Source organism: Astyanax mexicanus, chromosome 16 (genome assembly GCF_023375975.1).
Source record: "Astyanax mexicanus isolate ESR-SI-001 chromosome 16, AstMex3_surface, whole genome shotgun sequence".
Lineage (NCBI taxonomy): Eukaryota > Metazoa > Chordata > Actinopteri > Characiformes > Acestrorhamphidae > Astyanax > Astyanax mexicanus.
In genome coordinates, this window is record NC_064423.1 from 14,094,644 (window position 1) to 14,122,623 (window position 27,980).

At 34.8% G+C, this 27,980-nt stretch overlaps 1 protein-coding gene across 4 annotated transcripts; it reads right to left on the minus strand.

Moving 5' to 3' along the window:
- Window positions 1-1,413: 1,413 nt before the first annotated feature.
- mef2b (myocyte enhancer factor 2b) lies at window positions 1,414-27,760 on the minus strand. Of its 4 annotated transcripts, none has more exons than XR_007424808.1 (10): window positions 27,611-27,760; window positions 15,697-15,795; window positions 13,290-13,493; window positions 11,905-12,033; window positions 11,439-11,637; window positions 9,626-9,792; window positions 7,338-7,434; window positions 7,077-7,167; window positions 2,950-5,517; window positions 1,414-2,766 (listed from the first exon to the last, which is right to left on the minus strand). XR_007424808.1 is itself a non-coding variant. In XM_049465518.1 (9 exons), exons 2-9 carry the CDS (start codon window positions 15,748-15,750, stop codon window positions 5,208-5,210), a joined length of 1,233 nt encoding a protein of 410 aa, XP_049321475.1. In that variant the 5' UTR covers window positions 15,751-15,795; window positions 27,611-27,760; the 3' UTR covers window positions 1,414-5,207. The 4 variants fall into 4 exon arrangements, 2 of the variants coding, with proteins under 2 accessions (XP_049321475.1, XP_049321474.1); XR_007424807.1 differs by having other exon boundaries at window positions 1,414-2,829; XM_049465518.1 differs by having other exon boundaries at window positions 1,414-5,517; window positions 9,644-9,792.
- Window positions 27,761-27,980: the final 220 nt, after the last annotated feature.

The window sequence follows — 27,980 nt, forward strand, 5'->3', positions numbered from 1 at the left end:
ACATTCCAGGCTCAATATACAATTCCTCTAACACACGTCCAGTTACACACTGTCCGTCCCACCCAAGCAACATCAGATCCATTACAACCATTGTTACATGTTGTTGTAGCAACAATGCAAGCACATTAATTGTGGTTTACATTTTAAGTCTCACTGCTAAGCCTAAAGTCAAAGTTTTGTTCTCTCATTCGTTTGTATAAAATGTTGAAGATTCACCCACAGTATTTTAATTATTGACCAATCCCTTTAATGTTAAATTAAGTGGATCTCTCATTCCTTTTTAAAGAAATAATAATGTGTTGAAAATGCAGAAAAATTATTTTTTAGACATGCTGCCATGAATGTAGTTTAATGTCAATTATTTTCTTGCCAATAATGGAACAAAATAGCCAAACAAATCATCAATTTCTATAATATTAAAGATGTTCATTTAGTTTTTTTTTTTGTTTTTTTTTTACTATGATAGGATGCCACCTGTGCATCAAGTCCAGTCATGAAATTTCCTCACTATTAATTGTTATTGTTATATATATTATGAATATTATAACAAAGTGGAAGCGACTGAGACATAAAATGAGTGCTGAAATTTTAGATTTAAACAGCTGAGAGATGATTTTCACTCTCAAAGTGTAATTTTAACTCATTCAGATTTAAATTGTGTTTATTGTTGGAATTTTTTGTGTTGGAGTTGAATATTTTAAAAGTGCTCAGTTTTCAATACATTTTTTAAATTGTAGTTTTGTAATTGATTTTTCTTTGCAATGCAAGAAATAAATATATTTAGGCTTTATAATTTATGCAATATTTTTTTCATTTTGTACTGTATCAGCCTTAAACCAAATAAATATTTCAGTGCACCCTGTGTTTTCATAAGACTTTAACCCTCTTAAAGTGATGATATTAGTTTTACACATGATGCATATGAGGAATTAGCTAACAAATGCTAAATTATTTAAGAAATAGACATTTTCAGAAAAGCTCACAAATAAAAGTCTAGTAATACTAATTACTGAGGACATTCAGTCAGAAAGCTTGACAGCACTAAAGTTAAAGTGAATACAGTGAATACACAAATCATGCAGTTTAAAACTATAAACTGTTAAATCTGTAAAGTCTGTCTGTGTGCAAACTTTCCTGACGAGATACTGGTGATACTAATGATGAACTTTAAACAGACTCACAGGCTACAGGTCCACACTGATAATAATGAACTATTTAACATAACTAACTGACTCTGTGGCTTCAGAGGCCCCTGAGCTGCAGAACATCTCGCCGTCAGCTGAGAATAGCTCACTTTCTCCCCTCTGTTCTTCACACCGTGTGTCTCTTTATAGCTCTGTACTCGGCCACCTCAAAAATAACCTTCTCACACACACACACGATCAGTGAAATGACTTTTTAACCAAACATGGAAACACAGAAACCAGCACAACTTTAATCTTTACAGTAAGAGCTCACAGCAGCAGCAGCAGCAGCAGGCTATGGGCTCTGTGGCTGAAAGATAGAGCGTCCTGTGCTGACATCTAGCGGGCAATACAGTAAATAGCATGAATAAAACTCAAACAAATAACTCAATGAATGGCTTTTAAAAATGATACAAACTATCAAAACAAGCACTCTTATATACTCAAATCCGCATACAGAGATAAAGTACGAATGCTAAAATAAAACAAAATTTTTTTTTTACAAATGAATAATATCTATGCGTAAAAAATATATTTCAAAAATGACAAAAAGCACATACAAATATGAAAAAAAACACACTTTATCAAAACTTATACTAGACTACAGCAGTGTACCGCCACACTGCCCATGAAGCCTGTCTTTAGATGCATAATGATTAAACCTAGATTTATAAAATAATATAAAATATAAAAAACATTTGGACATTTTCTACTTTTAATTGTTTTTTTTTTTAACAGCAAAAAAACAAACAAAAAAAAAAACAAACCAAAATAAAAATAATGATTAAGATTAAGATATAAAAATATCCTTTTGTACATCAACCAATAAAAAGTATCATAGTGCATTTGCGGAAGTATGTTTAAAGCTGCAGTAAAGGCTGGTCAATTCTAGAAAATTCCCTGAGAGATTACCATAAAGCATTTTAGGCTTTTAGATGTATTTAAAGACCCAGTCAGGAAATGCTAACATGCATTGTTAGGAAATGCTAACAGCATTGAATACAGCTAAAGGAATATATACTAATCAGCCACAACATTAAAACCACTGCCATGAAAAAAAAAAATAATAATAATAATATTGATGATTGATCTGGCTCCAACTGCACCGGTCACCATATATATTAGGCAAGTGAAAGTAAACAGCTAATATTAATAAACAAACCTATAAAGGTTTCCTGAGACTCTTCACAAGAAAGAAACTGAAATTGATGTCTAATTACTTACTTATAATTTTACTTATAAAGTGGCTTTTTTTAGGGTTCTTGCTCCATTTTAAAAGTCAAATTTAAGTATTTTTAGACCTTTTTAAGATAAATTAGACCTCAATAAATATAATCTAAGGCCAAAAATGTAGTTGAAAATAGAAGATAGTAGAAAATAATTATTTGTTTTGAAAATTAAAACTTTACGTTTCCCATTTGATATCAATTTTCTTTTTCCATTTTGTTCCATTGTGATGCAGAACATGTTAGCATGTTAGCTAGCTCACCGCTAATGTTAGCTAGTTTTCTGCTAACCTCAGTTTTCTCCACAATAACGTTAGTATGTTAGCTAGTTCGTCGCTAACGTAAACTCTGCAGACCTTAGTTCTCTCCCCATTAATGTTAGCTAGCTTGCCTCTAATGTTATCTAGCACTTAGCTAACCTTAGTTCTCTCCTCAGTAACGTTAGCTAGCTCGCCGCTGATGTTAACTCCGCTAACTTTAATTCTCTCCTCAGTAACGTTAGCTAGCTTGCCTTTAATGTTATCTAGCTCTACGCTAACCTTAGTTCTCTCCCCAGTAACGTTAGCTAGCCCTCTGCTAATGTTAGCTACCTCTACGCTAACCTTAGTTCTCTCTAGTTAACGTTAGCTAGCTCTCTGCTAATGTTAGCTACCTCTACGCTAACCTTAGTCCTCTCCTCAGTAACGTTAGCTAGCTTGCCTCTAAGGTTATCTAGCTCTTCGCTAACCTTCTCTCTCCAGTAACTCGCCGCTAATGTAAATATGTGATTTCCCATTGGCATTAAATGCACCATCTAAAAATGTTATACCTACAGCAAATTTACAGTAAATTTAAGACAATTTAAGACTTTAATTATCAAGATTTTAAGACTTTTTAAGGGCCCACGGGAAACTTGTTTTTGCCTTCCTAGGCACCAAAAGACAGTACAATTACATTCTACACACAATCATTTACACTGAACCAATCAACCCACATCAATGAGAAGCGGCAGCCAATCACACACAGCATACTCTTAACCGAAAACTGTAGGACTGCATCAGGAACTGAGGAGTTTACTCAGTACAGAATGCCAATCCAAATCTGGGTTTACAGTCATACACACATTCACACACACTTACACCTACATACACTCACAACACTGTGGCAATTTTGTAGAGTATGCAGTTTTCTGGGCAATTTAGAGTATCAAATTCACCTCATCTCATCCCATGTTTTTGGACTGTGGGAGGAAACTGTTGTCCTCTAATGAAACCCTCCTCAGAAATTGGGAGAACGTGGAACTCTATGTCTATTTAACTGGAAAAAATAATCTCCAAAACATCAATCAGGCATGTCTGGTGGGGTGTTCTGATAATGCTTATGCAGGCCTCACAACTTACATGCCTTGCTAAAGGATCTACTACTAATGCTAATATTTGGAGCCAGACACCACAGCACTCATTCAGAGGTCCTTTTAGGCAGGTGGTTTTAATGTAATGGCTGATGTGAAAAGCAGTGAAAAAGAAGCGCAAATCTGAAGAAGAAAAACCTTTCCTTTCAGAAAAGGGAAACACTGTTATGTTATTTTACATGCATTCAGTATTCAAGCAAGCCATTATTATGTGGCCTAAATCACCCGGGAGACACTGTGTACTGTGATGCTGTGTTTAGGGATGCACTGATTAATTGAAAAGAATGAATAACTGCATAATTAGAATTTATACCAAACAATAAAATTTCTGATGACATTACATCACAATCTGCTAGGATTTTAACAATGTTTAGAATTCAATACATTATTTTAATTTAATTGTAGTTTTGTTTGAAAATGAAAGACAAAAAATACATATTTAAGCTATATAATTCATGCAATATTTTTTTTTGCCTTTTGCTAAATGTTTTATTCTGTTCTGTATCAGCCTTAAACCAAACAAATATTTCAGTGCACCCCTAACCGTGTTTTCATGTGACTGTAACCAAAAAATTTGTTTTACACATGATGCATGAGGCTTAAGTAACTAACAAATGCTAACCTCATTAAGAAAGCTCCATCATCACGTAGCCAAATTGCCTTTTATGACCTGACTGAGATCTTATTAAGCTTGCTTATGTAGCTTCTGATAGTGCTATTTACTGTATAAGCATGATTCAAAGTACTGTACATGATACGTCTGGATTTAAGCTACACTATATGCACAATTTATTTTTATTTTTATGATTTCTTTTGAACTCAAGGGTATTTAAAAAGTTTATACTGATTTTGTTGGGAAATCTGTCCACTATCGAGAGAACGTTGTCTACTTGATTTTGGATCATTGCTGTGAGGATCTATCTGCATTTAGCGTATTAAGTGTGTTAGTGAGGTCAAGAATATTCACCAATCTACCCCACATTCTCTACTCTCAAACTCATCCCAAAGGAACTGGATGGAGCCCCATAGTTCCAGAGAAAACATTTCCACTGCCACACAGCTGAATACAGTTTGTGTTCAGTTGCAGAAGCTACATGAGTAAGTATATTTAAGACTATTTATTATTTAACATAATTTAATACAGTTTAAGGCTGGTATACAGTGTGCACAATGCTAGCTAACAGGTTCACATTAATCATATTCATTAATTAGCTACATTAGCCTCATAGCTTCAGTGTAAATCAGTGCACATTATAAGCTAATCTGATTGTGTGTGGTTGTGTGTAAATTAGCTGTTTGGCTGAAGCATCATATCTATAAGAGCTGCTATGAATGAATGGAGCTAAATTTCTGGTCCACTTTGCGTGAGCTACTGTGAGCAGGGGCGGATTCAGGGCTGTCACTCAGTTATCTCTGCCACGCATCGTTCATGTCCAGCCTCCTCTCCTCCGCAGAGCCGCGGGTCGTGCTGGGCTGGTCCGGGTAGCCTCCTTTCTGAAAGTCCTCTCTACCCACTGCCGGGTACGGTTCCCGAGGGGCATCCCGCTCCCCCATTGGTGAGTGCTGTGGTATCTGATGATTAGGGGGCGTGGCCGGGGAGCGGATGTGCTCAGGAGAGGGCCTCTCTGATTTGATGCTCAGGTTAAGGGAGGAGTGAGGTGGGGAGGAGGGGGAGGAACTCTGGGAGGGATAAGAGCAGCCCGCACCTGATGACATCCTGCACAGAGCAAACACAACATAATACACAATTTAGGTATACAACAGTTCTTGTGCAAAAGTTTGGGTACCCCAGTGTGATTTTAGTGTAAGTTAGGTGTAAGACACATTTCCTAAAAACAACAAAAGAATTATTCATTATCTAATAAATTACTTATTGCTTGTTATCAACCGAATTCAACACATTGAAACCAATAAATGTAGCATGTGAAAAAAGAATGGCACATAGAATATATATATATATATTTATATATGTAAAACGTGAAACTCTGTTAAATTCTGGAAATTACTATAAATTGTAGATTGCGTCTAAAATGTGCAAAAAATATATATTTACGGTTATTCACCTGACCAGAAACAGCAACACTGTATATGCAGGTGAAAAAGAATTTTATTGTTATTATTATTATAATATTGCATTAATTATAAATTGCTTAACTATGTTAACTATGCTGCCAAAGTAAAGTTATTTTGCTGTTTTACAGTTTTTTACTACTAGGCTGTTTTTTATTAAAATACAAAACCACAACCCAAACTGCACAATACCTCATATATCCTGCAAAATGAAGCACTGCAAATGCAACTTTTGTACCAAAAGCACTTTGTTAACCAACTACACACTGTTGGACATAATTAAAACTCTGTCATCTTTAGTAAGCTTTGCCATGATACTAAAATGGTTAAACTTTTAGAAAATTCTACAGATTTTTTAAATGCCGTAAAATATTTTTTTAGACACACGCACACATGCTGCTGTATTTCTTTTTTTTTTTTACCAAACAAGTTATGGATATATATAAACAGATCTAAACTGTATATATATATATATATATATATATATATACAGCCAGAGGTGACAGAGGTGGGCTGCACTCTCTGTCCAGCTCTAACCCTACCTCTCACACTTCCTCATTCTCTCACTTGCATCCTCACTACTCTTTCTCTGCACCGTCTTTCACTGTAATTGTAAAAAAGGAGCTTTTCTGTGATCTTTTTTTATAGTACTTAATCGTTACCTTGAAGTGGTAACGGTTAAGCACTGAGGTGGTTGGCCATGTGACACATATATTGACCAGTTAGCTCATGTTATGTCATTTTAAATAGCAGGGTTTTTCATATGGAAACATGTGACTGTATGTCAGATTGTTGTGTGTTTTGCAGATTACCGTGTTCAATGCATTTTTAAAAGTGGTGTTTTGCATTGCAAAATGTGTGAAAATCAGAACATGTGTTTAGAGTGTTGAGTGGAGACTTAAGAAGAGGTTATACCCTCAGTGTGTCAGTTTAAATCATTGTTCTATGCATGCCATTTTAGTGTGTTGGCAATTGGACAAAAGCTGTACAATATTGTAACACACACAACCCAGAGCCGCCACAATATAAAAATCTAAAACATTTGCTCTATTTTTTTTATTGTCTCCATTGTGTGTTTTTATTGTCTAATATGTGCTGTTTAAGTGGATTACACACTTCATTGTGACATTGTGACACTATGTGAGCTGCTGCCAGCACTAATGATGTTTAGTGTTCTAGTATAAACAGTGAAGGAGGTGCTCTTACCCTGATTGCTGCGGTTCCTGGTGTGTGTGAGGTTGCCAGGTGTTCACTGAGCTGCGCTGAAAACCCATCGTGTATCCAGGGTGGCAGTATTCTGGATAGACATTAAACGCATGAATAACCCAATAACAACCTGGTTTATAATTCAGTTCAACATTGTTCACTAATAGTATCAAACATACAGTAACATATAAAATGAATGTGAAGAAGAATACTACTACTAAGAAATATTTAAAACGCATTATACCCAAGTCCAGTGTTTACCTGGGTTCCCATAACTCCCTAGGCTGTGTCCCAATAACCCAGCTTTCCCCATGGTCATCATGTGGCCTCCAGGATGCATACTCTGGTAGAGTGCTCTCTGAGATAAAGAGTATAGAAGTTCATAAAGAAGTGAAACAGTGATTAGCTAATGCAGTGGTAAATTTAGCATTAAAGTAGCCCAACGCTGCTAGCAGTAACACCACTAAGCTAGGCAAATCACGGTACAATTTCCTCAGCATTTCCAAAAATTAAAGCAATTAGCTGTTGTATCTGCAATGTCTACTATGACACACAATAGCTCTTTTCACATTAAATATCATTAAAAAAATATTCTATTATATTAATAAAAGTGTATGTTTATATATTATATATTAGCAACCTTAGCTACTTCTTTTACATTAAATTAGATGGCTATATTTGATACTTGAGCTCCTTTCATAACTGTTTCAGTTGTTTTAAAAAATCTGTTTATAGATGTTAGCTTAGCTTAAGTACATTTAGCTTAGCTAAAGATTAATTTACCTCAAAAGGTTGATGTTGGAGAAGGGAATGACGCCAAAGACATCAAATTGAAGGCGTTTCAATAAAAAAAACTCAGATAATTGTGTTTTTAAACATATTTAAAGCGTATTTAAAGCATTTATAAAGAAAAAAATAGTAAGTTAAAGACTTTGGCAGTTATTTGACAGTATTTTTCCACGGTTTTATGCTAAATCTAGTCAAAATATATTTAATTTTGTTCCAGTTTAGCATTCTTAGCATCAAACTATGTTAGCATGGAAAGTGCTAAAAATAAAAGTTTGATCATCCAAACACCATTAAAACATGTCCAAAGAAAGAAGTTGGACAGTACTGTGTGTACAACTGATTTAATGAGAAAAAACAGATGCTAAATGCTAATAAACTGTATATTTTTTGTGTTACAGTAAAACTACCGAGAACTAAAAGATTCTGACAAAAGAAATTTGAATGTAATGGCAGCATTAATGTGCTAGCTATGTTAGCTAGCTGCAACATTGACTTTTTAATGTGTTACTGCTGGCTGTGTTAACTTAGCTAGGTTCGTTAGTTAATGTTTATTGTGTCTAGTGTTTTATTAGCTAAATTACATAAGCTTAATTAATTCTTAATATTTATTTTTTTTAGCCTTAGCTACTAATTTCTTTATATTCACTGTTAGCAACTGCAGCCACATAATTTTAATTACATAGCCACATAAAATGTTTTAGCTAGTCCTTTTACATTTGTTTTGTTAGGCATGTTACATACTTCAGCTACTTAACCAAAATAATTTGCTATGTTAGCTACATGAGGAGGAAAAGCACCCCCTCTCGAAGCGTATTTCTAAGAAAAGTTGAAGGGCTTTTATCAAGAAGGCGGTGCATATGTGCTGCTGAGAGGGGGTGCTTTTCATGGCGGCATGCAGATTGCGGCATTACTATGTTGCCGAATTCAGAACCCCCGCCAGGAAAAGCACTCCCTCATGGGAGAGGTTGCAGGTGACATGACTATTTTTCATTATTTAGTCAGCGTAGCTTAGTACAGCATCTTGGGTATTTTTATGTTCTAAAAAAAGTTAAAGCCAAAAAAAGGTGGCAGGGGTGCTGAATTTGGCAAAACACCGGCACCGCTCTGATTTGCAAATCTAATTTTGAACCATTTGACACGTTTCCACCAACAAAATGGATTCTGGGATGTGGAAATGTGGTCTGTTTCGCTGAAAAGCACCACGGTTCTTATAAATCCAACCTGAACTTGTTTAAGAACCAGAGTAAAGCTGTCAGAGGCTACCTTTGGGTAGTGTTCCTCTTGGTGAGAGATTGATGACTGACAAAAATGCCTCTATGAGGCAAGTAATTGGACTGACAAAATGCAGCATGGTCATTTTCGACAGAGTGCCTGTCATTTAGGTTGTCTGTCTGCCAGCCACCATCACTTTAGTTTGCAGAGTTGTACAAAAAACCTATATTACTACTGATTGAAACCGTATTGTCTGTAGCGATCAATTAAAGTTCTGATTTAGGTGCTACAATCACACGTTTTACAGTTTTATTTGGCTCCATAAAGTCTTTTTTTAGGGTGTTATCAATTTTTTTGTAGTGTAAATGAGTGTAAATTAGTTGCTTCTTTAACATTTGATTTGTTAGCTATTAAAAACGTTAGTTACCCCTATATTTGTAAAAGACAAAGCAAACATGTAAACATGTACTGTAATAAAAATTTTATCACCAACACAAACTTATCATTCGCTAAGTGTAATAAACTGTATTTATGATGTGAATAACTACTTTTGTAGAATCTCTCACAGCATTGGTCAGATTGGCAGATCTGGCTCCCCCCATCCCGTGCTGGGCGTCAAGACGCCGCCCATCGCCGGCCAAGCTCAGTGGAGGCGGGGACTTCATCTCCAGGGCTTTGCTCAGGTTGCCGTGGGAGAACATCGAGTAGCCAATGCCTTCGGCCGCACGCAGACATATGGGAAGTGAAAACAAGATGTGGGTGAAATTCTCTTTTTCACTCTTTCCCCCCTCCATCTCAATCTCACACACTCGCTCTCTGAAAGGAGAAGTGTTTTTCACAGCTGACCTTTTGTTCGGTATCTACGCTCGACATCTGTGAAGTGCTACGAACAAGAGTCAACTGTACCCGCACTTCAGTCGCCCACACCAGCCCCTCGCAATCCTCCAACTTTTGTTAAAAAAAGGGTAAAAATTCATCTGCGCAAGAACTTTGTGTGCTGTTCTGCATGTTAACTGCAGAGGTCAGCTGAAGGGCTGCGGTCACCACAATCCAAACTTAGCACCTGAACTAGCTCTGAGAACCCGAGCACATGGTCTGGTTGGCTGGATTCCTGTACATTACTACTAATAGCAGCGGAGGGGTTGATGTGGAGGCTGCTTCAAGATGTCCAGCAGGTGCATTCTACTGCACAGAAACCACAGAGCTGCCTTCAGCAGGTTTCACATGTTCTGCACGAGTGTGTATGTGTGTATATGAGAGAGAGAGTGAAAGACTGAAAGAGTGTGTATGGGCATGTGTAGGCTCCTGTTTCATATAGTAGAACTTCCTGCATTGTAAATTAATGCATTGTAAAAGTTGTACAATACGATAGGTTCTGTAAATGTTTAAATGCCACCTGTGATAAAAGATTCATATTTTCACTAGCAAAACTCTTAAAAAAACAACTATTAAAAGTTCACTAGTATTAATGCTAAATCAACAACTAGGACCACATATCATTAATGCAATTATAGCTAAAAGTCAATAAAATATTTCTACAATATATATTTTTTTACAAATGCACAACACTATATATTGAATATTTGTCAAAATGTTTGTGTACACCCCTTCTAGGAAATGCAATTAGTTGCACCCATTGCTGACACAGATGTTCAAATGCACACAAAGGTACAGCTTTTCTAGTCCCTTGGGAGCTGAGGTGGTGATAATCCAACATCCTGACCTCACTAATGCTTTTGTTTGTCACTAAATGGGCAGTAGAGACAGTTAATTCAACAAAAACAGAATTGACGCTTTTAAAACGGCCCTTTATTTCACAATTAAGGTGTCCCAATAGTTTTGTCCAAAATTAACTTTTCATATAAGAGTTTCATATATGGACAAATACATTTTTTGTTCAGAAATTAGTTGTGAAAATACATGTTTAGTTGATTTTCTAAGTAGATATACAGATAGTGTACAAACTACCTAAAGAAAATAAACTTGGAAAACAAAATTTTCCATTTTTATTTACAGTGTATTTAAACGAATGTATTGGTAAAATATAGATACGCATCTCTGCTGTAAATGCAGTGGCTTACAACATCAACAACTCATCATTTAACCAGGGATTGCCCAAACGAACACAAATACAATATACAAATAATTTAAATACGATGTAAACATGAAATAATAAAATTTAAACACAACCAAAAAAACTCAACATAATCTAACAATGTACACACTAACAGAAGTCTTAGTCCAGAGTGAAATTTCAGGTTAGTTCTGCAACAATATAAAAGCTTCTCCTTCTCAAACAATATCTCTAAATATCTTAAAGGTCATTATTTGTTAAAAGGTTATAATATGTTAAGTCTGTACCTGCATGTGAACCCATGAGTGCAGGGTGTGAGTTGGGGCCGGCCGTGCCAGCAGGGCCGGTGGAGCCGGGTCTGGAGGCGAGGGGTTTGTAGGACGGGGGTCGGTTGGGTGGCAGGCCGGAATTAGACGGGCTCTGGAAGCCGTTCTCACAGCCCATGCCCATTAGCAGCTGAGCCTCAGAGGGAAGTAGAGACGGACCCTGTGGAAGAAAAAGATCAGAAAAATGTCATGTTTCATGTTGTTTTCATATTTACAATCCAATTCAAAAGTGTGGGCACCCCGGTCAAATCACATCCTATACAAAGACACATTTGTGCAAATTTATAATACACAACACGTAAGAGATTGCAAAAATAATATTAACAACAATAAAAGTGGTGTGTGCAAAAGTAGTGGCAAAATGCTTAATTAAAAAAAAATCACAATTATTTAGCAAAGCAGCTGTATGTATGATGCTCATACTGACGTAGTAACGCTGTCTAGTAATGGAGAGGTCCATCCCTTCGTTCATCAGGTACTTCTCAGCTCCGGTCTGCATGCTCTCCTCATGATCCAGCTCAGCTCCCTCCAGACCCAGACCTTTCCTACGCAACGTCTGCAGACACCATTCAATAACATGTAGAACACAGATCGAGACAGAGAGAGAGAGAGAGAGAGAGAGAGAGAGAGAGAGAGAGAACATTGTTAATGTTTTATCATTTTCCTCATTAATATCAGACAAACTGTAAATAGCTATATCAGAGATTATGACATAATTAAACTTACTTAACAGTTTAGAAATAATTTATTTAAAATGTTAATGTGATTTAATGTTCATTTACTCTGATGAGTCTGCAGTGAATAGTTGGCACTTAATAACAGGACAAACCTCTTACCTCGCTTATGAATTTTTACCTAAACTTTCCTTACTTAAAGTTCTGGATTTTAATATTTATATTTTTGTTTCCAACATTTAGAAGTTTGGAATAGATTTTAAAATTTATTCAGTTTTGTTGTATACACTGAAGATTTAAATACTAAAACTATGTAACAGAAAATATTTTTAAATATCTTCACAAATAAGCAATGTGGTACTATAATTATTCTGTAATATTATAAATCTTATATTATGAATATTACATTTGTATTATTGTTTTATGTTTATATTTTAAAAATATACTGTAATACTAATGCTTAAGTAATTTAAAATGACTTAGTATTGGATCCCATTTTGGTTATAAATAAAAAACAAAATAAATGAATAAATAAAATATAAATAAATGTCACATGTGTATTGAATTTAACATGCAGTCATGTACAAATGTTATGGTACTTTTAATAAGGATATGTCTAATGAAATGTTGAAAATCATCAGGTTATTGGAAATAGAGCTTTAAAAAAATGCTGAAAAATACTTGCTATTGGACAAAAACCCTGTAACTTTATTTTCGCATTTTTTACATTTTTCCTTTTCATTTTTTTGACATGGTGTGAATCTGGCCATTGGTTTTTATATTGTTTCTGAATTTAATGATGAACAGACCAACAGAAATACTTAAAAATGTCTTTAAACTATAAAAAAATATATTTTACTTGGATTTCCATAAAAAAAATTTAAAAGTATTTTTTCCTTCTCTTGTAAAGTTAATTTTTTTTTAATATATGATCTTTTTGCGTGATTGTGTGTATGTATAAATATATTTACAGTACAATATATTCTATAGCTGCAATGTACTAATCATTAAGAATGAGTTCCAGTAAATTCACATATATGAACTCGGTGGAATCTCCTATCTGAGTCTATTGGTCCAGCAGATCCAGTGTAAATGTACTGGGAAAGGAAATGTTCCAGCAGGACTGGTGTTTGTTTACCTCCAGTATGTCAGTGTTGGTGCGGCTCTCGTGGGGCTCGCTGTACTCGGTGTATTTGAGCAGCACTTTGTCCATGTCGGTGCTGGCGTACTGGAAGAGGCGATTGGTGCTGTTGAAGATGATGAGGGCGATCTCACAGTCACACAGCACACTCAGCTCGTACGCTTTCTTCATCAGACCAAACTTACGCTTAGTGAACGTCACCTGGAGAAACCACAGACACAGTTAACTGGGGCCCTGTGAGGGGGTTCATGAGGCTACAGGGTTTTGGGGTCTACACACTTTCAGTAAGACTGAACTTTACTCATGAATAAAGTTCTAACATGGTTACAGGTAATTATAACTATAGCTCTAAGAAAACGTATTACATGTTATCTAAAGTGTTATCTTGTCATCTAACAATGTTTTAAAGTATGTTCTTCACAATATGGATACAGTCCAAAAAATAATGTCACAATATTTCATGGCACTTTTTTGATAACAATATGTTTGGCGATATAACAAAACAATGAAAAATATTTTATTTTATTTATTTCAAGGATATTCTACTGCAAAAAAATGCTAAAGTTTTATATAGTATAACAGTTTCAAACATTCAGTATTAATAACAAAAAAAATTTAACGTTCTTGTAACTTACCATTGTATAGTAACTTACCATTGTATAAAACAATAATAATATAGAGAAAGCAATAATGTAAAATAAAAAATAATTCAGTGTAACAAAAAATATACAACAAAAACCTAAAGTGCAGAATATATATTTAATGTGTGCACATAAACTGCAAAAGAATGAAATAAAACAATGAAAAAAATCTTAAAGCCACACAGTAAATAGCAAAACAAATACAAAAGAGACAGCGTTTAAGAAAATATGTTATCAAGATAATCACAATTTATTAATTTTCAAAAAATCTAGCAATGTTATTGCTAACAATGAGATGTGGCACACCCCTACTTCACACTTTAGCTTTAAAAAGCCTCAAGAAGGATTGAAACTCCAGAGGTTCCTCTTTGGACACTTTAAATAAGCTTTTTACATTTTTGACACCTTTTCTTTTTTCTCTTTTTATATTTGTTTACTTTAATTTTAAATGAAAACTAAACTGGTCTTTATTTATGGATTTCTTAAAGGATTTAAAGGATTTTACCGTTTTTGTTTATTATCATAAAGAGTTGTAATTAACAGTCTTAATAATAAAGGTGCTGCAAAAACATAAAACAAACAATTATTTTTGGATTCCTAAAGAGCCAATAAAATACCAGTAAAATAGCTCAAATGAGAGTGTAAAGAATCTTCACATTTGTTTTAATACATCTATTAAATACATCTACACTGACATGCCATAAATCATGGGATTAATAAGTATTACCTCAGAAGACAACTTGGGAACACTCCCACATGTACATATTGTGAGGTTTATTTTGCAAGTAAGGTTGACATAGGAGGCATTACCACCCACATCAGACAGCACAGTGGATGGTAATGATTGTGACCAGCGGTGTCAGGCTATAACTATCCATGCATTATACAAGCTGCTCTGGCAGAAATCACATCCACATTTAATGCATGTGGCCCAAACATGTGTCCATAGGACACTTGAACCTCTTTTAAGAAAAGAAAAGCTGAAACACACTGTTTAACTTGCTCTTTTTTGCACATTATTAATACTTTATTTCTTATATTGTTCTTAGTTTTCATTAATTGTATATTTCTTTAATTCTAATGTCTTGTAATTGTCTTTTAAAATTGTTCTTTATCATGTAAATTTATTTCTTATATTCCTTTCTTATATTAATTTTAATTAATATAATTAATTCATTCATTTTAATTATCTTATGAATGTAATTTTCTTGCTTATTCCTCTGTGTATGAAAGGTGCTATACAAATAAACTTGCCTTGCCTTTTCTTAATTGTTTTCGTGTCTTTAATATGAATCTACTTTGTAGAAAATAAATAAAATAATGAAATAAAGAGTAACATTAAATAAGAACTATATGTGGCATGTCACTGCATTTTACTAAAGCAGTAATAGAACAAAATAGCACGCTTTGTAGCATGATGTGTCATAACCATTTATTTGAAGTGTGGCTCTGAATAATCTGTGTTTAGAGGGCCATGTAGCCCCTATCAATTCACTTAACCCTATGCATCTATCCCAACAAGAATCAGGAGACCATACCCCTAGGCGTGAATGCTTAAAAAAAGGGCTAAGTAGTAGGGTCAAATATTAAAATGGGATTGGTCCTAAAACTCTATCTATATTTTATGATTTTAATATAAGTTGTAAATATTGTTTGCAAAATTACGTTACTTTTATTGTTTATATGAAGCTAGAACAGTTGACAGGTTGCCACCTCCACGCTGATTTAATCCTCCTAAACAGGAAAGTGTGATATAACTGTACCTGGCGATTTCGCTGGTCAAGAATACGGGAGATCTGTATCTTCTTTCGGCCCATCTTCACTCTTGACTTGTCTCTCGTCAACACTTCAAACAAACTGTTCTGTAAAAATACAAATATATAAATATTGAAGTTTATGATAATGCGCTTCTCCAGTTCATAAAATAATAAAATATATATTATTGTGCAAATGTTTTAGGCACTTGCAGGAATTTCAGTAAGGAAAAAGCTTCTTATCTGTGAAGTAAGTGTTTATTAGCTCAGTAAAACACTAGCATTACTATAAATACAAACAGCAATTTTACAAAAGCAGAGCTTTAACATCACTGTTTTCCTTAAAACATTTTATAATCTCTCCTCATTTGACTTTAATAGAGCTATTTCTAGTTTTCATCATCTCAACACCTGGTTTGGTAAATTGGTAAATTTGGTAAATTTAGGTGAGCTGCTGACGGAACTGAACATATCGTCGCTGTCCAATGAAAAACACTTATCTCCATTTTTGTTGATTTTTATATTGACTTCCATTGAAAGTTTAAAAGTTTTTTTTACCTCTTCAGTAAAGTTAATGTTTTGGAGATAAGTGTTTTTAATTGGACAGCAACGATATATACATGCTGGCTAAGGGCATCCAAGAGAAATCTGGAACTTATTTCTTTAGCTTGGCTCACAGGATAGAACATACATAGTTAAAAATGAGAATTTCTTGTTACATTTTACTGTATTTATGTTTATTTGCATCTGTTCAAATCATATGTCATGCTTTTTTCAGGTAAAAACACTCATATTCTTGAGATAAATGGATTAGTGTAATTTGCTTTGGGGCCTAAAACTTTTGCACAGTACTGTACATGAATGAAAATGTACATGTTTGATATTAAATATAAAATATAATATGATAAACTACAGCAGATGAAGATACAGTATAACCTCAGTCAGCTCATTTCTTTTTCTGGCACACACTCGTTCTTCGAGCTCGAGTGTAACAGAGGGACCACGGCACAACATGCCAGAACAAATCTGATGGGAAATGTTGTGTTTTGTGTGTTGTCATGATGTAATTAGTCCCATCACCCCGTTTTACTCGAGGGGGGCCCTTCACCCAGTATGAACGGGTGTTTATTTATACCCCTGAGAGGCGGTGTTGGGGGGGCTAAAGTTAGTGCAGGCGAACGCCCCCACAGTCTGGTCTGTCCCAGAGCGAGTGTGAGCATTTCCATTGGGCACGGGTTAAAAATAATGCCATCTCCATTTAAAGGTTGAGCACAGTAAGCAGTGCTGCAGCCGCAGTTAAAATAATAGAGCCGCTCAGTGTGAGTAAAGTTCCTGTCCACCCCCTGCTCTCCCATGAGTCAAACATACAGTACACCAACACGGGGTCTTAATGGAGCGCGAGAGCAGTGATACACATGCTGTACATTTAAACACTGATGGATTGACTGGAGAGGACTGACACAAATGATAAATATGGTTGTACTATATCAGTGCTGAGTGTGAAGGCTGTATACCGTCCTCTGTATATTCATATACTTATTCTGATAAGTCTGAATACTTCTCTCTTTATTTCACACCTCTAAATTCACACCAGTACACCAGTTCCTCATACAACCAGCTCCAAATTTAACCCCTTCAACCCTATTCTAATTAATCAGCTTATAATCCTGAGATTTAATGGTAACAAAAATGTGCATATTAATTATATCAGTATTTATAAAATCTACTGATTATTCAATCATGTAAGCATATTATTCTTATTTTAATTTAAGATGTAACAGATTTTATATGAATTATTTGCAAAAATAAAACTTCACAATAAGGATACATCAAGTCACAGTACTTACTACGGTAATTGACATTGTTAAATTATTAATAATGTCTCAACTATTTATTAAAGGACACTAGTTAAGACATTTTTTTAGACAATTAAAGCTTAAGAATGTTGTAAATAATAATAAACTGAAAAAAGTTAAATAAAATAAGCTTATTTATTACATTTACATTTACATTTATGGTATTTAGCAGACGCCCTTATCCAGAGCGACTTACAACAGTGCTTCAAAGTTACTTAAGATATCCAAAGCTAGTTTGTAGACTAGGATCAAGAGATACATAGAGCTTAATCATGTTAAGAACCCTAGGAACCTTTTTTTATTTATTTATTTTTTTATTTATTATTATTAGTTTAGGAACTCTATTATATCTTATTAAAGATTGTTATTTATGTTGACATGGCACTAAACAGAACCGTGAACATAATATAAAAAAAGGCATTTTTTTACCATTACAGTAACTTGTTAGTAGATCTTATTTAATATATCAATGTAAAAACGTACATGCACAAATGCATACATCCATTATATATTATTTCAGATTATTTAGTTTAGTTATCTTTACACTATTTTATTTAAATTATACCTGAATTTCTTATTATGTTTAACACACTTGAGCGTCAATGGTCTAAAAATGTCTTAACTAGTGTCCATTGATAAATAGCTAAGTCATTACCAAATAATGTAACAATGTCAATTACCACAATAACTACTATAACTTGATGTATACTTATTGTACAGTGTTGCCCCAATGTAGTGTTTTATTTTTGCAAATAATTCACATACAATATATCACATCTTTTGTTGACATATCTATAAGTACTGGAATGGTTTTTAATTAGCAAATAACACAAAAATAATATTAGCAGTACCCATTAGGGCGCAGTGGCTTATATGTTGCAAAACACTATTTTAGACTACATTGATTTTCTTCCGTTTAAACTGGAAATAATCAACTAAAAGTTTCTGATCTTCTATTTTTTAATGAATAAGTAAGCTTTGTTCAGGTGTTTGTGGATCTTGTATCATACACTTGTATGAAAGCGTGTGTGGCTTTCTATACCAAGACAGTCCTAATTTCATCCATTAAAATTACTTTTAGCCAAACATTTATCTGTATAAGTACCTGCAACACTTAAATTTCAGGAGGAGAAAAAAATGTTCTTCTTTTTCTGTGTATCTGTAAAATGTCCTGTAAAGGTATATGACCTCTGCTCTGATTGGCCCTGCATTACATCTCATTTAAAAAGAGGGCCAGTTTTCTCTGGGGTATATCTATAATAACTATATCTATCTATATCTATAATACTCTGTGAGTGATTATGCCCTATGACACATTTTTTGTTTATTCTTATTGCTTGCTTTATTATAAGTATGTTAATTCTGTTTCTATTACTTTAGAACATCATAATCACTACAGTATCCACACTGGATCCCATATTAGCATGAAGCACAGTATTAGTTGCTGTGTGTTTCTCCACACAGCGGGCACAGTCCCCAGTGCATCCACTGATGATGCAAAGGCCTCTGGGAGCTCCGCCGCTCCTTTCCCCTCCTCTCACATTAGACATGTTTGACCTAGTCTATTTTTAGACCCTCCAAACCCAATGGTGAGCGGATATGGTGCGGAGGTTCTCATGACCCAGCGGTGCCCGCTGACCTCTCGCCCACTCCTGGCACCCAGGAATCCAGGGGAATCCAGAGGAATCCAAATCTTGCGCCACTCTTACCTTATAAAGAAGATGCTGCCCAGAGCCACTGGTGCAGCTTCACCACCCCCCTTCACCCCTCATCACTCACAGCTTCACAGGTGACTGTTCATCAGAACCGGACAGTTAATGTGGACGGATATGAATAGAAATGCAGAGAAGTGGTTTTATCAACTGATCTTTATCTTACCCATCATATCAGTGGCTAAGTTTAAACCTTATAGTTCCTCATATTTCACTAATGCATCTGCAAAACTGTAGTGGTAGATCATGAGAATCTATGCATCTATACAAACTATACAGCTTTGAAAAAAATAAGAGACCATTTAAAAATTATGAGTTTCCATGATTTTACCAAATTAAAAACATCTGGAATACAATCAAAAGCAAGATAGATGATCATAGCCCATCAAACCAAGCTGAACTGCTTGAATTTGTTCACCAGGAGTGGCATAAAGTTATCCAAAAGCAGTGTGAGAGACTGGTGGAGGAAAACATGCCAAGACACATGAAAACTGTGATTAAAAACCAGGGTTATTCCACCAAATATTGATTTCTGAACTTAATTATTTTCTTTTTCTAACATTTAAACTGCCAAAAGTATTTGCTCACCCATCCAAATCACTGAGCTCAGGTTCCAATCACTTCCATGGCCACATGTGTATAAAATGAAAACTCCTAGGTTTCTACAAGACTGCTGCTTGTCACCACTAATAAACATTCCACAGTCAACTGTCCAAAACTTTTCCTTATATATTTTTAATACAAATTATCCTGTATTTTTTTTTATCATAAATTTCATAGTCTTGTGTACATTACTGCAGTTAAAATGGTAGAAAAACAAAACAGGCCCCATTCTACCCCCTTGTGCAAAGCACTTTGCGATGCTTATTGCTATCATACACCCCGTTAACAATCTATTTTCATGCCTTGTGTCCACACTATTTAAATATCAAAGACACTTGTGAATATATCTATGCCGATGATTGCGGTGGTCTGGATGTAAGGAGTGTTCAGGTGATTTGAACCTAGACTACAGTCAACCGTTAGATGTTCATTGCTATCTTGGCAACACAGGCATGCGTGCACCCCCTGCTCTTACGTACACAACAAGGTGCACTTTCACAGCTTAATTTCACAGGTCAGTTTTGGTTTATTTCATGTTATGCCCAAAACACAATCATGATGAATTAAGAGAATAAGTACATGCCTTTTGCGGGTTTCAAGCCACACAGGGCATAGCAACGACACACTCACACACCCTTAATCAAATTATGCTGTGCACGGTTTACAGCTTGCCTATAAACTGCAAAAATCGGGCCCTTTATTTACTTTAAAATATGGTTCTCAACTTTTGCACATCACTGTGAGAGTGAGCACTTCTGTGGTGCTTAGGATGCTAAATTATATTAATAATCAATAAAAAAGTTCCTTTTGTTTTATTAAAAAAAAAAGTTAATTGAATCCTAACATGTCTTTTCAGGTGTAATAATGTTCATGTGTATTTGATTTCATACAACGATTCACACTCATTAAAATTGTAAATTAAATTGTACAGCTTTGGAAAAAATTAAGAGACCACTTCGGTTTCTAAATCAGTTTATCTGATTTTGCTATTTATAGGTAGATGTTGGAGTAAAATGAACATTGTTGTATTATTCTATAAACTACAGACAATATTTCTGCCAAATTCCAAAGAAAAATATTGTCATTTAGAACATTTTTTTGCAGAAAATGAGACATGGCTGAAATAATGATGAAAAAAGATGAAGAGCTTTCAGACCTCAAACCCTGGTTTTTAATCACTCTTTTCATGCATCTTGGCATGTTCTCCTCCACCAGTCTTACACACTGCTTTTGGATAATTTTATGCCACTCCTAGTGCAAAGATTTAAGCAGTTCAGTTTGGTTTGAAGGCTTGTGATAATTCATCTTCCTATTGATTATATTACAGAGATTTTCAATTTGGCAAAATCAATGGAACTCATCAGCTGTATATATGCATGTCATGGTAAATGGAAATGCATATCTTTAATATCCAACAATTCACACCAATTAGCCATAACATTATGTCCACCTACCTATTACTGTGCAGGCCTACCCTTGCGCACTGAAACAGCTCTGACTGTGCGTCACGGCATGAACCAATAAGACAGGTCACCTGAATATGATATTTGTGGTATCTGGCACCAGGACTAACATTAGCAGCAGATCCTTTACATTCTGTAGCTACTGTAAGTTCTCAGGTGGGACCTCCACCAGATGGGAACATCACTGTCTTCGGTTCACCTTTCTTTGAGAGTGTTTTCCAGGCACTGAACACTTCACATGACTTGATCTGATGTTATGAAGATGTTCTGACACGTCAACTAGATATCATCTTTAATTTGGTTCTTGTTGGCCTTTAAGAACTGACTGTTCACTTGTTGCCTAACATATCTACTTGATGATAGGCACAACTGAATCCTGATCATCAGTGTTATCTGTGTTTAATTTCTCAGTACTAGAAATAACATACGCATATCCATAGGATTCATTCACAGTGCAAAAAAAGGCACAGCAGAAGTGGTGAACACCTGTGGGTATGCCGTCAAATCAGTATGCGCTTAGTACAATCACCTAACCAATCAACCAGTCAGTCAGTCAATTCATAAATCTTTTTAATTATTATTTACAGAATTATAAATCCTTGCAAGACAGAATAAACATCTCTGAAAGTTTGGCTTTTAGTTTGATAACCTCAATTACATATTATTACAGATTAAACATCCCCACATAAGTAATTAATGTGAAAATAACAGAGGGAAGTATTTTCATATTTAAAATATCTAGTTTAGGCTATTTTAGGGATATTATTTGATATATTCAAATGTTTAATCTGTCTTGGCTGACCCAATATCGGCACTATAAAAATAAAAGAGGTACTGTGCCACCACACATACACCAAAACTACTTATGCCTACATAAACTATTTTCTGACTGACGGCTTTCCTTCTTTCAAACCAATATTTAAAAAAAAAAATTACTTTAGGCTTTGCCTGTCACTATATATATATATATATTTTTTTGTGGATGATATACACTGTGTGTATGGAGTCGCACTTTTTAAAGCATTGGTTATTTAATAACTCGCTAAAATACTTTTTACTGTTATGCATGCAAACTAGGGGTGGGCGATATGGCCCTAAAATAATAATAACAATAATCTTGGTGATATGAGAAAACACTGAAAAACATATTTTAAGAATATACTATTGCAACAAAATTAAGATTAGATTGTATTATTGCATATGATATGGCACACCCCTATCTGAGATATAAAAAAAATACAAGAATTTAATCAGATTTGTACCAGAAGACAATGATGCAGAATGTCATGATACTAATAATGCACTCCAAATATCTCCATATATCCAGGATTAAAAAAAAAATAAATCTGGACAGATATAATCTGTCTCTAGTATATATATATATAATGGGTAATGAGAACAGTGTGAATTTTTCTTTTGCTGAAAACAGCATAAAAAGTAATACCCTGATGTGATAATTAGAAGTGAGTGATATGGCACAATATTTCAGGGTATAATATCGTTCAGGATATTAAAAAATGTTGACAATATTATTGCATAAAATACTATATGGCACACCCCTAATGAAAAGAAATATACAAATAAACACAATAGGTGATATCTTGATTATCAAATACTATTGAGGTTATGTCCATTTATTGTATGATAAGTCGATAATGTCATTATCGTGACAGGTCTATTTTAGATTATAGAAACCTAAATATCGTCAGTGTCAAAATGTTCTGTTAAATAAAGACATAAAATACAATTTAAAGAAAATAATAAGTGATACCTTCTTATCTTCTGATAATATGGTTGGTAATCTTATCTTCTGATAATAAAAGTGTTGGTAATAATACTGTGATACTGTGAGAACAACTTAGGCCACCAGCCAAATTGATATTCAACCCAAGTTACAGTTCACAGTTTTAAAAACTAAAAAACTGGCTAACACCTTTGAGATATTGTTACAATTAATTGCCGTTTTGGAAAGTACACAGTAAATTTGCTACTGTTAAATCAACTTACAATAACACACTTATGGCCCTATTTTAACAATCTTTGGGTGAGCCATCAATCACGCGCTGTGCAGTTTGATTTAGAGGGTGTGTCAGTGTGTCTTTGTTATCGTAACGATGGAAAAAGTAAGTATTTAAAAGTAAGAATGTTGAGTATGGCATCACATCAATGTCAAAAGTCGGTGGCGCAAAAATACCAGGTGAAAAAAAATTTACAGTTCTCCTCGCACGCCATGCAAATTACCTGCGGCTTTTGTTTCTGCTCGAGCGAGGCTTTTGCGCTCAAGTTTTGAAAGGGGTGGTTTTGACAGTTTGGGGGCGGAGTTTCTCCAGGGATTGTGATGGACCGCCTGGATGGAGTGGAGAAATAAGGACTGCAGGAGAGTTAGCTAACAGGCTATGCTACAATTCAAACAACCGTCTCCACGGAATGACCGGCTCTCTCATTTAGCGCCTGGAGCGACCGGCCCTCCGGTGCTGTCTGCCCGAGTCTCGTTCAGCGCCGGTAGCCCCAGACACTAAACGAGAGATCCGGTCACTCTGGGCACTAAACCCGGTCAGACATCTTCGGAGGGTCGGTTGCTTCAGGTGCTGAATGAGAGAGCCGGGCACTAAACCAAGGCAGATAGCAGATAGGTCGAAGGGTCGAAAATAAACACTTGAGAGGAGAAAAATGAAGCTCGAGAGCAATCTTCGTGAGCGATAATTTACAGGTGCAAAATGTTAAAACATGCTGGTAATTTTTTTTCACCTGGTATTTTTGCGCCCCCGACTTTTGACATTGATGTGACGCCATAGTTGAGGTCTGCCTGGGTTGTTTTCAATTAGCAGCACACAGAAATTTACATAAACTTATCTCATTTCAAGACCACCATCTATTGGCGTAGATATATTTACATGCACTCTTGCTATTTAAACGAAACAGGTCGGGGGGTGTTATACAGCAGGAATATTTTATTCTAAAAGGTTCAAAAATAGGTTAATAAAAAAGACCTATTGCACCACACCTCGCACACACACATCCAGCATTTACCAATAGAGATTATGAGCCTGTGAGGCCTGGGAGTGGAAAAGAAGACACTCTAGTGTCGTGGATCTCCGCCACTCGCTCCCATATGGACCTGAGGAGACTAATTGCTGGGACCCTCACAGGACCAACAGCATCTCTGCACCAACAACAAACAGTTTCATCATGGTCACTGAAGCTCCTGCAGGTCATGAACTTAATCTGAGAGTTAAACCACATCAGCTCAGGCTAATCAAATCTTCTGAACAAGTAAATGGAACTTAATATCTTGCATAGACGTAAAGAAATGTCACAATGGCTTTAATGCTTTATTTCAGGATTATGGAATGAACCGAGGTAAACAAAATGAATGGCACAATGGCTGTTTGCACCTGTTTATGGCCTCTCTACCTATTATTACAGGGCTGTATCAGAGGAGAGACGGCAATTTCTAACCACTACGCTATGGAAACTTCTTCATAGAATCGTCACCAGAAATTTCCTGCAAATTAAAGTTGGATTTAGATAAACTGTCCAATGTAAAATAATCCCTAATCCTCAAATTCTCATAATCGATCATTCGTACAATCACGCCTAACTAACTAACTAACAAACTAACTTAAAGGGGTATTAGTTTCAACACTGTTACAGCTAAGCTTTCCAAAAGAAACATACAGACAATTCCACATTTCTCATAACAATTAAATAGATCTAGTGTGCGTTATATAGAAGATGTGCGTGTTTTTTGGCTTTTTGACATCATGGCATGTAAATATACATATTAAGTGTAGAGTATTTAATGATGAATGACCAGATAATATATAACACATATTTACTGTAGCTACTACCATTAAATGCAGGTTGAAACTTGCCAGAACAATAAAATACAATAAAAGGAAATTCCTGTATCGAACATCACTTAATCACATAATTTAAATAATAATTTGAATATGATTTAATACGAAACATTAAACAACACGCTAAATTTGTCAGTGTCATGTATAGCTGCTGAACCTGCCTGCCTACTCCTTAGAGATGAGACGGGTGAGATGAGAAACTAAACTAGGCCAAAAATAGCAAGAAAGCCTCCTATTTGCATATGAAAGGCATACATCCACGAGGTCGGTGCAAGTTTATGAAACAGTCTTTAGACAGTCTGTATGATAACGAGAGTGTGGAGGAGTCGATAAGCTGCTGATTTCTTTGGAGAATCAGGGACTACTACATCATATTGCCATTTTGCCATATATGCAAAACACATGTGGGGGACAAGGGTGTATGCATTTCACCTAAACAGTGCACAAAAAGTTACCAAGGCCTAATCTGGTGCTGTCTTTATTTACTGAAGTAAAACTGTAATGCACACATCAACTTTACTCTAAATGTACTGCACACTCAGTTCTGCACATTAAGTGTAGATTATTCTTCAGTGTCTCTATGAGATCAATGGTTCTTTAGAAGCAGGCCCCAATAAAATAAATCATCAATATGAGCCTGAGCATAATTGCGGATTGCGGAGTGTATTGTGGATTTTTACACAGAAGAACAATAACGGAACTATAACTAGGGGTTAGGCATGTGAGTACATCAATGCTGCACAGTGTAGGCCATAACAATGCTTTTTAAAGTTAATGAACTTTTTGGTCTCTTTACAGTTCAATGTTAAAATGTAAAAAATATGCACAGTAATTCTAAAAATATATAATGATATTACAGTTAATATACCAGCTATACCAACTATAATGACCATATACCAACTATAATGACCATATAAGGGAATCAACCAAAATTATTTTAAAAAAATATATATTGATGTTCGGCTAACTGAGATTGACAGAATGTTTTATAAGAAACAAAAAGCAAACCAAAATATTTTCTAAATATTTTATTTATGCAATGGTAAAAAGAGAGAAAGAATTATTGAAAATTGCATGCTTGTAGAGCTGGTCAATATACCAATATTTTATCGTATTGTGATACATTTATAAATAAGCCTATAGAGCATATTACTGTTTAAAGAAAACTAACTCACCTATACATGTTATTACAAAAAGTGAAAAAAAAATCATGTTTAATTGAATAATGTGTAACAATTTTTTTATATATATAAATCAACGTACTCTGCATGAAAGAGTACTTAAATAGTTCTTAAGTTTTTAGGAATCTGTCAATCCTGATGCATTTTTTCTGCAAGTCAAAACTCAATAAATAAAAAAAAAAAAACATAATAAATATTGTCATATAATATTGTGGATCATTACATACACCAAGTGCGGTGGCTTTTATACTGTTTAGAGCGATATCGTAATTATATTGTATCAACCGATATTAAGTGATATTAATGTTGGTACGTGTACGTGTTCGGTGTCTGGACTTTGGCCAAAGGTGAAATGTCCTTTGGTTTGTTTTCGGACAAAAAAAAAAAGAATTCTGGTGCGACCCTAAATAATTTAATAAATAAACCACAAAATATTAGATAAAGATATTTGAATAAATTAAATAAGTAAATATATATTGTCATAAATACATATTAATGAAAATAACAAATAAATATTGATCAAATATACCAAATAAAGCTAAAATAAAAAAACCTAATAATGTAATTGAAAAAAAAAAACATATTGTTTCTTTTGTATCGCTTGTATGATGAATCTAAAAAGTAAATACAATAAATACAATAATAATAATAATAATAATAATAATAATAATAATAATAATAATATTGGCAATAACAGGAATTATTTACAAAAATGTTAAAATGGATGTTTGGCCAACTAAACATTTACACCAAACAATAAAGAAAAAAGATTTTCTTTAAAAAACAAATTCAGAATATTTTATTTACACATAAATAAAATATTAAAATAATTATGTTGTTTTTTGCATCACTATTAATTGATAAAAATTAAAGAAAAAATAAAGAAAATGTCTAGCTGACCTTTTGAGCAGCATCTTATGGCGTCATGGTGCAGCTAATTTACATCCAGTCTGCTCTCTGAGTGTCTAAGCGCTGCTTTAAGCGTTTTGTATGTAATTTATATACTTTTGGCTTTTTATTATATATTATACCTTATCATTATTTACTGTATAAAAGACCTGAATTATGAAGTTCGCCCACACTGGTTTCAGCAGAGACATTTCCCCAGTCCAGTTCTGAACTTCAGCATGCTAATCAAACCAAGCAGCGAGAACTTCCTCTCTCTCTCTCTCTCTCTCTCTCTCTCTCTCTTTCTCTCTCTCTCTCTCTCTCAGCCTCTATAATTCAGGCTAAAGTTGAATTTCTCACCTGGTATTAAAGCAGCAGCAGCAGTGAAGCAGGAGTGTGTGTGTGAAGGTCAGTCAGTAGCTGTCACTCTTCTCCTCCCTCAGCTTCTCAGCTTCTCCTTCAGCCTCGAGTTTTAATCACAGCGACGCTTTTTCCCTCCATCTCCAGCTGTTCATCCAGCAACATCAGCTTTTGTAGAAATTATCATAGCCCCGCCCACCGTTTTCACTATTGGATAACCATCACGCCACTCTCCCACCTGCTAGCTTCACATTGGCGTTCCTCTTACACTCGTCCAGCCAATCAGTGAAGCCGAACAGCAGCAGCTGACTGAAGCGGTTTTTTTTTTATATTCATTGTCTGCCTTCAACAAGTAACAAGTACAAATGTA